Here is a 12,449-nt window from a genome sequence, read left to right as displayed (position 1 = left end):
AGCGGAAATACACAGGCGCCCCACCTCCCTCGGCCGGAGTCCAGGCGCGGGGCGGAGCCCAGCCACGCCCAGGGCTCACCGAAAATCTGGGACGTTGAGGACGCAGCGCTGGCCAGACCCGCGGCGCGTGGCACGCGCGAGCCCTCCCGCGCATGCTCCCGCCGCCCCCGCCCCCGCCCCCGCCCCCTCGCTCTCTCGCCCCCTCCCGCGCCTGCCTCCTCCGCGCAGGGCCCCTCAGAGCTGGGCCCCCGTGGGAGCACGGCCGACGTCCAGCGTGCGTGCCGGCGCCTGACTTCACTTCCGCCTAACGCGCTCGCTTGCCCCCTGGCCCCGGATGGTGACTGGCGGCGGTGGTGCACCTCCCGGGACTGTCACTGAGCCGCTTCCCAGTGCGATTGTGCTGAGCGCAGGCCGGAAGATGGCGGCTGCGGCTGCGGCGGCCTCGGGCCCGGGCTGCTCCTCGGCGGCGGGGGCGGGGGCGGCCGGGGCCTCGGAGTGGCTGGTGTTGCGGGACGGCTGCATGCGCTGCGACCCCGACGGGCTGCACAGCCTCTCCTACCACCCGGCGCTCAACGCCATCCTGGCCGTCACCAGTCGCGGGACCATCAAAGTCATCGACGGTACTTCAGGGGCCACCCTGCAGGCCTCGGCGCTCAGCGGTGAGTGTGCGGCGCGCCGGGCTGGGTCCCGGTCCGCTGCGGGAGGGGCCCGGCCCAAAGGATGCCAGGGAAGGAAGCCGCCCAGCCCGCGACTCGGCCTCCGGAGGAGGGGAAGCGGCGTAACGGGAGCGGTGGCGGCGGAGGGCAGACAGGGGGCTCAGGCCTGGCTGGGCAGGGGGGCCCGGAAGCTGATGGAGGGGGACCGTGGGACTTGCCTTTTCAGCGCTGCCGCTGGTTCGGAGAGAGTGGCGAGTTGGGGAGTAGTGGGAGTTGCCTCTCTGGCCTTGAGCGTCCGGGGTAGGTGAGTCCTCCGGGAGAGGTGAGGAGGCCTCGGATCTGGGCCCTGAAGAAGGCCAGGTCCCCGGGTAGGTCCTGGAGAAATTGTCGGTACTGCCTTCAGCCAAATCAGAGAGGCAGGGTTTCGAAGGGTTGGTCCCGGAGAGAGAGGCTGGCGGCCGGAGGCGAGCGTCCTTGCCAGCATCCTGGCTCTCCCTGCTTGAGGATAGAAGCGGGTCCCCGACTGTTCCGAGGACCTGCAGGTGCTGGCGGGCTTGGCGCCGGGAGTGGGATTGGGAATGGGAATGGGAATGGGGGTGGGGTAGGCTGCCCTGGAGTGGGGGTAGGGAGGGAAGTGGGCGGGCTAGCTGCCTGAACTGTGCCGTCGACGACTTTAGGACTCTGGCGGACGCCATGGGAGACTAGACCTTGTCCCCTCAGTGACGAGAAACTCGGAACCGCGGGGTGTGAACATGTCGATTCCCTTGGGTTCCCAATGAGGTGAAACTTCAGGCCCTTTCTGTTTGTTTTACCACAGTGAGCGAAAGTTGGGATTCGAGGTGTGTGTGAGTCTCACCAAGGAGGAGAGCAGTTCTGGGCGGTGTACACGCTGGTCCAGGGGCCGGACTTTCAGCCTGCGGGGGGTGGACGCTCGGGGCACCGAGTGCAGTGTTTTGGAACCGCCCTGGCCAAATGACGTTTGGTGGAGGTGACATTTCATTTGAGGTTTAATGAGCGACTTAATTTAGGTTTATAAATTGAGTTTGAAAAGTGAGCATGTGTGAGTTAGATTCATGCACAGATTTCTAATATATACGACTGTGCCTTTAGCCAAGTGGAAATAGTAACGTGGTTACCACCAGCTCACTTGTCTTTTAACATAGACAAATTAGGAAAGATCGTTATTCTAGTTTCCTGTGTGAGTAAACAAGGCACTTCAGTAAATGGCGATTTAGGGATATAGAGATAAAATAAGGGATTTAATTTTTGTTGATGTGAGAGTTGTGAAAGGAATGGACTGTGTATGGCTCTAGAATATAAACCTGGAACCATATCTAAGATATGTCTAACAGAAAGTTTTTGCTTGTAATGTTTCTTTTCTTGGCTTAAGGAACAGGAGGGGTGCCCTAGATAGAGCAATGAGCAGTTTACTGCAACTTGGACATTATAGTTTATATTACCAATCATTAGTAATTGGATATCCTCTTAAATTCACTTAAAATATTTCAAATTCGAGGGGGTATAAAGAATTATGATGTATCCCCCACTAGGTTTAAGAAATAAAACTTTATAAAGAGAGTTGAAGCCTCTTCTGTGTCCATTCTGGATTGTATTCCTCCAACCTTCCTCCTTCCATGAATATTATCTTTAATTTGGCTTTATAATTTTCATACATATCTTCATGCTTTTTAGTATATGCTTGTAACTTTAAACAATATCCAGTACTGTCTTTCATGATTTTGAACTTTGAATAAATGGTATTATAGTATATGTATTTGGATTTCTATAAAAAGCCATATTAACAGAAGCCTTAAAAGCGTTTTCCATAAAAAAGTAGTCTCACGGAATTTTATAATATCTGGAGGCCATGTTTGAGAAAAATATGTGCTAGAATTTGTTATAAGTGGTTGGGGAAATTAGACATATATGTATGTGCCTGTTCATGAAAGGGAACAAAGTAGTCACCCTTATGGTAGATTACTAAAGGGAAGGTTTTTAGGTGCATAATATAAGTGTAAAGGTTAGATGCATAGAACTGATTTGGGATGACTTTGTTGGGGCATTTGTTAATTAGAAAGGAATGGGATTGGGTACAATTGCAGATGCCTATACATTGAGGATTGAATATGTATAAATAAAAATATATAGGCCCTGGCTGGTGTGACTCAGTTGGTTGGAGCATCGTCCTGTATACTGAAAGGTTGCAGGGTTCTATTTACTGTCAGGGCACATACCATGGGATCCTGTTTGGGGCACAGGGGAAGGCAACGCATCAATGTTTCTCTCCCTCCCCTCTGTCTACAATCAATAAGCATGTCTTCAGGTGAGGATTTAGAAAAATATCCTATATAGTAAAAGGCTAATACGAAAATTGTCCCCTTGACTGGGAGTTTGACCAGGGGTTGGGGTCTGCAGGCCAACTGCCCATGGCCCCTCCCCCTGGCTGGCCTGGTCTGCTGGGCCCAGATCAGGGAGGGCCAGCCGGATACCACCTGTGCATGAATTCGTTCACCGGGCCTCTAGTATACATATAAGAGTTATGGCAGCCCTAGCCTGTTTGGCTCGGTTGATAAGAGTGTTGGCCTGCAGACTGAAGGGTCCCAGGTTTGATTCCAGTCAAGGGCACATGCCTGGGTTGTGAGCTCGATCCCCAGTGGGGAGGGCGTGCAGGAGGCAGCCAATCAATGATTCTCTCATCATTGATGTTTCTATCTCTCCCTTTTCCTTCCTCTCTGAAATCAATAAAAATATATTTAAAAAAAAAAGTTACAGCAAACAAAATTCTGTAGCCTTGACTAAATTACTTAACATTTCTGTTCCAGTTTTCCCTTTTGCCAAATGGGGATAATAATTTTACTAATTTTGAGGATTAAGTGTTTATAAAGTACTTAGGACACTGTTTAATGTTCAAAAAATGTTTCTATTATTTACTTGTAAATCTCTGTAAATATTCTTCTTACTTTTTGGTTCTTTTTTACTTAAAACCTGCTAATTATTTTTTTTTAAAGATATATTTTATTAATTTTTTACAGAGAGGAAGAGAGAGGAGAGGGATAGAGAGCTAGAAACATCGATGAGAAACATCGATCAGCTGCCTCCTGCACACCTCCCACTGGGGATGTGCCCGCAACCAAGGTACGTGCCCCTGACCAGAATCGAACCTGGGACCTTTCAGTCCGCAGGCCGACGCTCTATCCACTGAGCCAAACGGGTTTTGGCCCTGCTAAATTTTTTCAACTTAACTCCAAATTTAAACTTAGGATTTTTTTCTGATTTACCAGCTTTTGCTACCCCACAGAATTCATCTAGTTTTTACTTTTATATAAGAATGAAGTATTGCCCTAGCTGGTTTGCTCAGTGGATAGAGCTTCGGCCTGCGGACTGAAGGGTCCTGGGTTTGATTCTGGTCAAGGGCACATGCCCAGGTTGCGGGCTCGATCCCCATTGTGGGGCGTGCAGGAGGCAGCTGATCAATGTTTCTCTTACCATTGATGTTTCTATTTCTCTCTCCCTCTCCCTTCCTCTTAGAAATCAATAAAAACATATTTAAGTATATATATATTTAAAAAAAGAATAAAGTATTGTTGCCCTGGCCATTGTGGCTCAGTTGGGTATAATCCCATGCACCTAAAGGTTGCCAGTTCCGATGATTTTTCTTCAGGGCCTATGCCTGGGATGCCGGCTTGATCATTGGTGGGGGGCATGCAGGAGGTAGTTGATTGATGTTCTGCTCTCACATCCATGTTTATGTTTCTCCCTGCCCCTTCTTCTCTTTCTAAAAATCAATACAAATCTTAAAAAGGTGAATAAAGTATTGTTAATTTGTTCAGTATTTTCTTATTCATTTAATTATTGCTGCTGGTGGTTTCTGTTCCTGAAATAGCTCCCCATATATATACTTTTAAAAAATATTTTTATTGATTTCAAAGAGGGAGGGAGAGGAAGAGAGAGATAGAAACATCCATGATGAAAGAGAATCATTGATCGGCTGCCTCCTGCATGCCCCACAATGGGGATCGAGCCTGCAACCTGGACATGTGCCCTTGACCAGAATTGAACCCGGGACCCTTTAGTCCGCAGGCCAATGCTCTATCCACTGAGCCAAACCAGCTAGGGCTGTTTTTTTGTTTTTATAGTTTTTTGAGAGCATGTGGTGAGAGAATGGGCTTTTATGTTTTAGGTAGTCCTGAATTTTGAACTTTAGCTCACTAACTCACTATCTAAACTTCATGAACTTCTGCTTCCTCATTTGTAAATTAAGATTAATATTTCATATGGTGGCTGTGAAGACTAAGTGGTAAACATATTTAAAGTGTCTAACAGTTTTTGGCATAAAGTATCTAACAGTTCTTGTACCTACTTGGTATAGTAGGTGTACAATGAATGCTAATTCTCTTGTCTCATAGGTGCTTAATATTAACATGCTCCTTATTATTTATTACTTTAAAAAATGTTCACTGACTTAGTGTTTATATACAGAAGATAAATAGATATCATTCAAATGTAGATGGAAATATAAATGTTGGTAACATATTTCAGTGTATTGGTGTGGCTAAATGTCAGAATGAAGTTTAGTCTGTTGTAATATTAGTTCTGTATATGGATTGTTTGTGTAGTATATGTATATAAGTAAATGAGGATATGTGTGTGTATTAATCGATGGATATTGTAATACAGTATATGTGTAAAAGAAATTCATGTCTCTTCAGTTTTTTAAGGGGGTTCCAGATCTTTGTCACAGTGAAAACGCAGGACTCCAACGCTGCTTATTGTTTTTAGATAAATACTCTGGTTTTACATTTGTTTATGAATCTCTCCCTTTATCTTTTTCCTAGATCAGGGGTGGGGAACCTATTTTTCTGCCAAGGGCCATTTGGATATTTATACATCATTCACTTATTATAATTCATTTAATATAAATTTATGTTGCTATGAAAAAAGCTACTAGATTTATTGAATTTCAGGTCCTGCCTGCAGTTGCCTTGGCAGGGCCAGACCAAATGATTTCCCGGGTGGCCCACAGGCCAGGCGTTCCCCACCCCTGTCCTAGATAGGCATTGACTTTGATTTGATTTGAAAAGTTTGTACAGTGATCATAAATGAGAAAAAGATCATTATATTCCAGTTGCAGCAAAGTTCAGATTAAGAGAATTCTTATTGATTGATTGTCTGACGTAACAACTTCTTGTTTAGATTTAAAGCCCAGAGCTGCCTGCTCCAGGAGTCTTAGAATATAGAAAACTAACCAGGTTAAACTGCGTAGTACTCAAGAAATAAATTTTATGGATAAAACTCATACTTATCACTGTGTTAAGTTAGAAAATATTTTTCTTACTACTACTGAATTGGCATGTATTCATGCATTAATTTGGATAAAATGTAAAATTTTCTCTATGTCTGCTTTGGAAATTATGATTTAAACCACTTCCTGTTCCCTGACTAACCTTGGTACATGCAGCCTTCCTAGTCTCAATTATTCTTCTATGAAAGATAATAAACACAGTATAAGTTGGAATTTTAATAGCCCCAGAAGATAATTACCTTTATATGAGTTTTTTATAAAAAGTAAATTCAGCAAATCTCATTGTGGGCTATGAGTACATATGTTGGTTCTATTTCAATTGATTGACTTTAGTAATGCTATATGATGCTCTATCTTAATGTCAAAGATTTGCTTTAGCAAAAATTTTTTTACATTGAGTGGATTTATATAAGACTTTATTGTATTTTTTAAAATTGATTTTTATTTTAAATAAAAAACATTTTTATTGATTTCAGAGAGGAAGGAAGAGGGAGAGAGAGATAGAAACATCAATGATGAGAGAGAATTATTGATCAGCTGCCTTCTGCATGCCCTGCACTGGGGATCATGCCTGTAATTGGGACATGTGCCCTTCTCGGGAATCAAATCGTGATATCCTGGTTCACAGGTCATTGCTCAACCACTGAGCCACACCTTTAAATTGATTTTTAGAGAGAGTAAGGGAGAGGGAGAGAGAGAAATGCATCTGTGTGAGAGTGAAACATCAATTGGCTGTCTGCTGCACGCCCACTACTGGGAATCAAGCCTGCAACCGGGCATGTGCCTGACCCGATATTGAACTCACCACTATCTGGTATACAGAAGAATGCTCCAGCTAACTGAGGCACACCAGCCATGGCCATAATACGTTTTTCTAAGAAGTCAATGGTAGGGAACCATTGTAGGTTATGACATGGTCAGATTCATTTTTAGAAAGCGTTGAAGCTAATGCCCAGTTGTGAGAAGTGATGAGAGTATCATTAAGTTATTTTGAGAGTTGGGAACAACATAATTTGGTGAATGTGGGGATGAGATTGAAAAGATGAAAATTATTCATACTTAGGTTCCTACTTTGAGTAATGAATGGCGTTTATTAACCCAAATAGGCAATACAGTAGTCCCTCTTATTTATGGTTGTGCTTTGAATGGTTTCAGGTACCCGTGCGGTTAACTGTGATCTGAAAATATTAAATGGAAAATTTCAGAAGTAAAGAATGCATAAGTTTTAAAGTGTGCCTTGTTATGAGTAGCATGATGAAACCTCAAGCTGTCCCTCTCCATCTCGCTCTGGATGGTAATCAGCCCTCTGTCCTATATATTGATACTGTATTATACACTACCCACCCATCAGGTAGGTAGTAGCCATTTGGTATATCAGATTAACTGTCACGGTATTGCAGTGCTTGTGTTCAAGTAACCCTTATTTTACTTAATAATGGCTCCAAAGAGTAGTGATGCTGGCAATTTGGTTATGCCAAAGAGAAGCTATAAAGTGAAAAGGTGAAAATTCTCAAGTTAAGGAAAGAAATAATCCTATGCTAAACTTGCTAAGATCTATATAATGAGACTGAGTCTTCAATCTGAAGTTGTGAAGAAGGAAAAAGAAATTTGTGTGCTAGTTTGCTGAGAGAGACACCACATTCACATAACTTTTATTACACTATTTTGCTATAATCGTTCTATTTTATTATTAGTTATTGTTGCTAATTTCTTTCTGTGCCTAATTTACAAATTACACTTTATTATAGATATGTATGCATAGGAAAGGATAGTATATATAGGGTTAGGTACTATCTGTGCTTTCAGGCATCCACTGGGGGTCTTGGGATGTATTCCCATACATAAAGGGGGCGGGTCCAATGTACAAGAAAGTGTGGTGAGTAGCTTTTGTTGGAAAAAGCAAGAGGGAGATAGTGATTTCATTGTGTTAATTTTGAAGGGCATTCAAGTAGAGATATCTAGAAGGTATTTGCAAATTCAGGGTTGAAGTTTGAAAAATTGGGAATCCAGATTTGGAAGGCATTGGCATTTATAGAGAAAGCTTAGTCTGATGGTTAAGAATATTGGCTCTGGAGCCAGACTGAGTTCCAGTCTGTGACTCACCACTTAGTAGCTGTGCCCATAGGCAAGATGCTTAACCTCTCTCTGTACTTCATAATTAATACCTAACTCAGTGGGTTATTGGAAAGATTAAGTAAACTGATATCTGTAGACACTACTTGAACCATCTACCAAAGCACTCAATAAATGGTACTTTATATATATATATGTGTGTGTGTGTGTGTGTGTGTGTGTGTGTGTGTGTGTATCAATTGATTTCTGCGAGGAAGGGAGAGGGAGAGAGAGAGAGAAACATCAGTGATGAGAGAATCATAGATCAGCTGCCTCCTGCATGCCCCTTACTGGGGATTGAGCCCACAACTCAGGCATGTGCCCTTGACCAGAATGGAGCCTGAAAACCTTTAGTCCGTAGGCCAATGCTCTATCCACTGAAGCAAACGAGCTAGGGCTTGGTACTTTTTTTCTTTTTAACAGACTTCATTTTTAAATATATTTTTAATGATTTCAGAGAGGGGGAGAGAGCTAGAAACATCATTGATTGGCTGCCTCCTGCACGCCCCCTTCTGTGGATCAAGCCCGAAACCTGGGCTTGTGTTCTTGACTGGGATCAAATCCAGGACCCTTCAACCACAGGCCCATGCTCTATCCATGGCCAGACTAGCTAGGACAGTCTTGGTGCTTTATATTTATACTAGAGGCCTGGTGCACAAAATTCGTGCCTGGCGGAGGGGGGGGAATGTCCCCTCAGCCCAGCTTGCACCCTCTCCAATAAGGGACCCCTCAGGGGATGTCCTACTGCCGGTTTAGGCCCGGGATTGGGCCTAAACTGGCAGTCAGACATCCCTCTCACAATCTGGGACCATTGGCTCCTAACCACTCGCTTGCCTGCCTGCCTGATCGCCCCTAACTGCCCCCCCCACTCCGCTGGCCTGGTCGCCCCCAACTGCCCCCCTCTGCCGGCTTGGTCGCCCCTTACTGCCCCCCCCCCGCCAGCCTGGTCGCCCCCAACTGCTTCTCCCTGTCCGCCTTGTCGCCCCCAACTGCCCCCCTCTGCCAGCCTGGTTGCCCCCTCCTGCTGGCCTGGTCGCCCCCATCTGCCCCCTGCTGGCCCGGTCACCCCACGCAGCCTGCTGTTAAGTGGTTTGGTCGTCCCTCAATAACCTCCCTACTGGCCTGGTTGTCCTACGCAGCCTGCTGTTCAGTCGTTTGGTTGTCCCTCACTAACCCTCCTGCCTGTGGCTAGTGAGCTCCCTGTGGCTAGTGAGCGCCTTTTTGCCCCACATCTGGTTGTTTCGGTTGTGATGGCCCCTGGCTTTTTATATATTAGGATTAGGACAGTGGTCGGCAAACTGCGGCTCTGTTGACTAATGAGTTTGCCGACCACTGGGATAGGGGCTTAATCACAAGGAACAACAGCCTGTAATTATTGGAATTGAGAGTCTAGGTCAGTGGTCGGCAAACTCATTAGTCAACAGAGCTGCAGTTTGCCGACCACTGGATTAGGATTAGGACTAGAGGCCCAGTGCACATATTTGTGTACCAGTGCGGTCCCTTGGCCTGGCCTGTGGGGATCAGGCTGAAACCAGCTCTCCGACATCCCCTGAGGGGTCTTGGATTGTGAGAGGGAGGGCTCAGGATAGGCTGAGGGACCCCACCGTTGCACAAATCCATGCACCGGGCCTCTAGTCCTATAGAATAAAAGGCTAATGTGCAAATCGACTGAATGGCGGAACGACTGGTCGCTATGACATGCACTGACCACCAGGGGGCAGACACTCAACACAGGAGCTTCCCCCTGGTGGTCAGTGTGCTCCCACAGGAGGAGTGCTGCTCAGTCAGAAGCCGCGCTCATGCCTGGTGAGCGCAGCAGCAGTGGCGGAGCCTCTCCCGCCTCTGCGGCTGTCAGACATCCCCTTAAGGGCTCCCGGACTGCGAGAGGTGTGCAGGCTGGGCTGAGGGACCCCCTTGAGTGCAGGAATCTTGTGTATCAGGCCTCTAGTATGTATATAAGAACTTTGGTTAATCTTTCCCCGCCTTCCCCCCTCTCCCCTTTCCTCTGCAGTTCATCAGTTTGTTTCATGTTTCCATGCCTGTGGTTTCCTGCTCCTTCATTGAGCGTCTGCCCCCTGATGGTCAGTGCGCGCCATAGCTACCGTTTGGCCGGTCACTTAGGCCTTTATATATATATATATATATATATATATATATAGAGAGAGAGAGAGAGAGAGAGAGAGAGAGAGAGAGAGAGAGAGAGAGAGACAGACACACTAGAGGCCTGGTGCATGAAAATTCATGCACTGGATGGGGGGTTCCTCAGCCCAGCCTGCCCCTTCTCATAGTCTGGGAGCCCTCAGTGGATATCCTACTGATGGCTTAGGCCTGCTCCCTGTGGCTAGTGAGCGCCTCTGCGGGAGGTGACCAGGCCAATCAGGGGAAGGTGCCTCCCCCATCACCCCGCTCCTGCTGCCACTGCCAGCCCTCAGCCCTCAGCCCTCGGCCCTTGCTTCTTAGTGCTGGCCCTGACCCTGGCCCACTGGTGGGGGGGGCGATCTGTGGCCAGGCCAGCTCGGGGAGGTGCTGTGGGAGGTTGAGGCACCCTGTCTAGCCTCTGTGGAGGCTCCGGGCCTGAGGCGCCGTGGCCTCTCCCGCGCCACCTCTGCGAAAGGGGCTGTGCCCCTGGACAGGCCTAGCGCCCCCGGCTTTTGGCCTTCGCAGCTGTGGCTTTGTCCGGAAGGACATCCGGAAGATGTCTGGTCTAATTAGCATATTACCCTTTTATTAGTATAGATAGTTCAGTCCAACAAGTGTCATTTGAGGTAATAAGATGAATGCCAAATTAAAAAAGCTTTCTATAAGAGATGACATATCAGTTGAGACTTGAAAGAAAATGAGTTAGAGGGAACAGCATGAACAAGAGTACACAGGTAGGAAATTGGTAATATTTGTTACAAGCAGTTTGGCATTAGAGTACAAAGCATACAGAAAGGACTGATCAGAGAGCCTGAGGATCTTACTCAGACTTGTCCCTCCTGGGTTATACTTCTCATATTTTTAAGTAGTACAAGAACTCCCAGTTTAAAATACAAAAAAGTCTAGGGCCTTATTATGATTAGGAGCTACATGTTTAGTATCAGTTAACACTTAATTCCCTTCTGGCTGGTTTAGCTTTTAGATTTTTATGGGAATAAGTCAGTTAATACTCTTCCATCTGTCCTCCAATTTCAAAAAATTTTTTGCTGTTATATTCTCACTTGTTCCTTATTTCTTTGTGGGCTTGGTTAAAGCCCTCTTTATCTCTTCACTGTCTTTGCAGTGGGAGCTTGGGAGGGAGCAGAGGTAAATGTGAGTGTATTACTAATCCTTATTGTTTAACTGGCAATTTGTAGTTGTAATTGTACTTATGTTGTGCGTTTGTTACTCTCTACTTAGGAATGTTGGCTATAACTGTAGCTAGAATGTAAACAATACTAGATTTCTGTAATGTAGTATGTAAGAACAGTGGGAAGATGGGTGGGAGGTACCTCTCTCATATGTGCGTTGTACTGCTCATGACCTTATGCCTCTTGGTGCCTTTGGCAAGACACTTTGACTATCTTTTTTTTTTCTTTTTTCCTTAAAAATGTTTTTATTGATTTTAGAGAGAGGAAGGGAGAGGGAAAGAGCTAGAAATATCGATCAGAGTGAAACATCAACATCGATTGGCTGCCTCCTGCACGCCCTCTTCCCCCCCAATGGGGAACTGAGTCCACAATCTGGGCATGTGGCCTGACTGGGAATTGAACAAGTGATCTCTTGGTGCATGGGTCAATGCTCAACCACTGATCCACACCAGCTGGGCCTGACTTACTTATCATTAAGTGGGCTAGTAATTCTTGCCCAGATTACTTTATTACTTGAAAAGATAATGAATGGAGAAATTCTTTGTAATCTATAGAACTTTAAAAATGTGAGTTATACAACAAAGTTAAGATAAACTCTTTGGGTATAAAAGAGGAGATAAGAGAGGTACAAATAATAAAAAGGAGGGAGTATAGAGAGGAGATAATGGATGTACAAATAACAAAGAGAATAAAGTAATTGCTATATAAAAGAGTTTGTGACAAGGGCAGGGCTCCTAAAAAGTAGTGTGGTCTAGTTGGAGTGTGTTAAGTCAGGTCTGTATTTTAGGGGATATAAATATTAATGCTTTTTAGAGGAAATGATAAAAATGTTTTAGTGAGGCAGATAGGAATCCCTTCTTTGAGATTTGTTGTGGGCCCCAGGAATTTAAATCTTTGTGATTTGTTTCTCTACTTTTACTTTGATTTATGAAGTAGGAAAGAGAGAAGTAGAACGGGGGAGATGGCAAAGGGCAGTCGTTCTCAGCCTTGGTTGCTCATTAGAATCATCAAGGGAGCTTTTAAAAAAATACTCTGGGCCCCAGTAGTCTG

The 12,449-nt window shown here is 45.5% G+C and overlaps 1 protein-coding gene across 7 annotated transcripts in view; it reads left to right on the top strand.

Annotated features, from left to right (window-relative positions):
• Positions 1-315: 315 nt before the first annotated feature.
• Positions 316-12,449, top strand: part of BIRC6 (baculoviral IAP repeat containing 6) — a 194,526-nt gene continuing 182,392 nt past the window's right edge. For all 7 annotated transcript variants that reach the window (XR_013961518.1, XM_080686115.1, XM_080686117.1 and 4 more), the window contains exon 1: positions 316-659. Coding sequence is in view for 6 of the 7 variants with exons in the window: in XM_080686115.1 (XP_080542241.1) it covers positions 335-659 (325 nt within the window). In the remaining variant the exon portion in view is untranslated. The remainder of the gene's footprint in view (positions 660-12,449) is intronic.

Source organism: Plecotus auritus, assembly GCF_963455305.1.
Source record: "Plecotus auritus genome assembly, chromosome: 8".
Taxonomy (NCBI): Eukaryota; Metazoa; Chordata; class Mammalia; order Chiroptera; family Vespertilionidae; genus Plecotus; species Plecotus auritus.
This window is presented reverse-complemented; position numbering and strand designations above follow the sequence as displayed.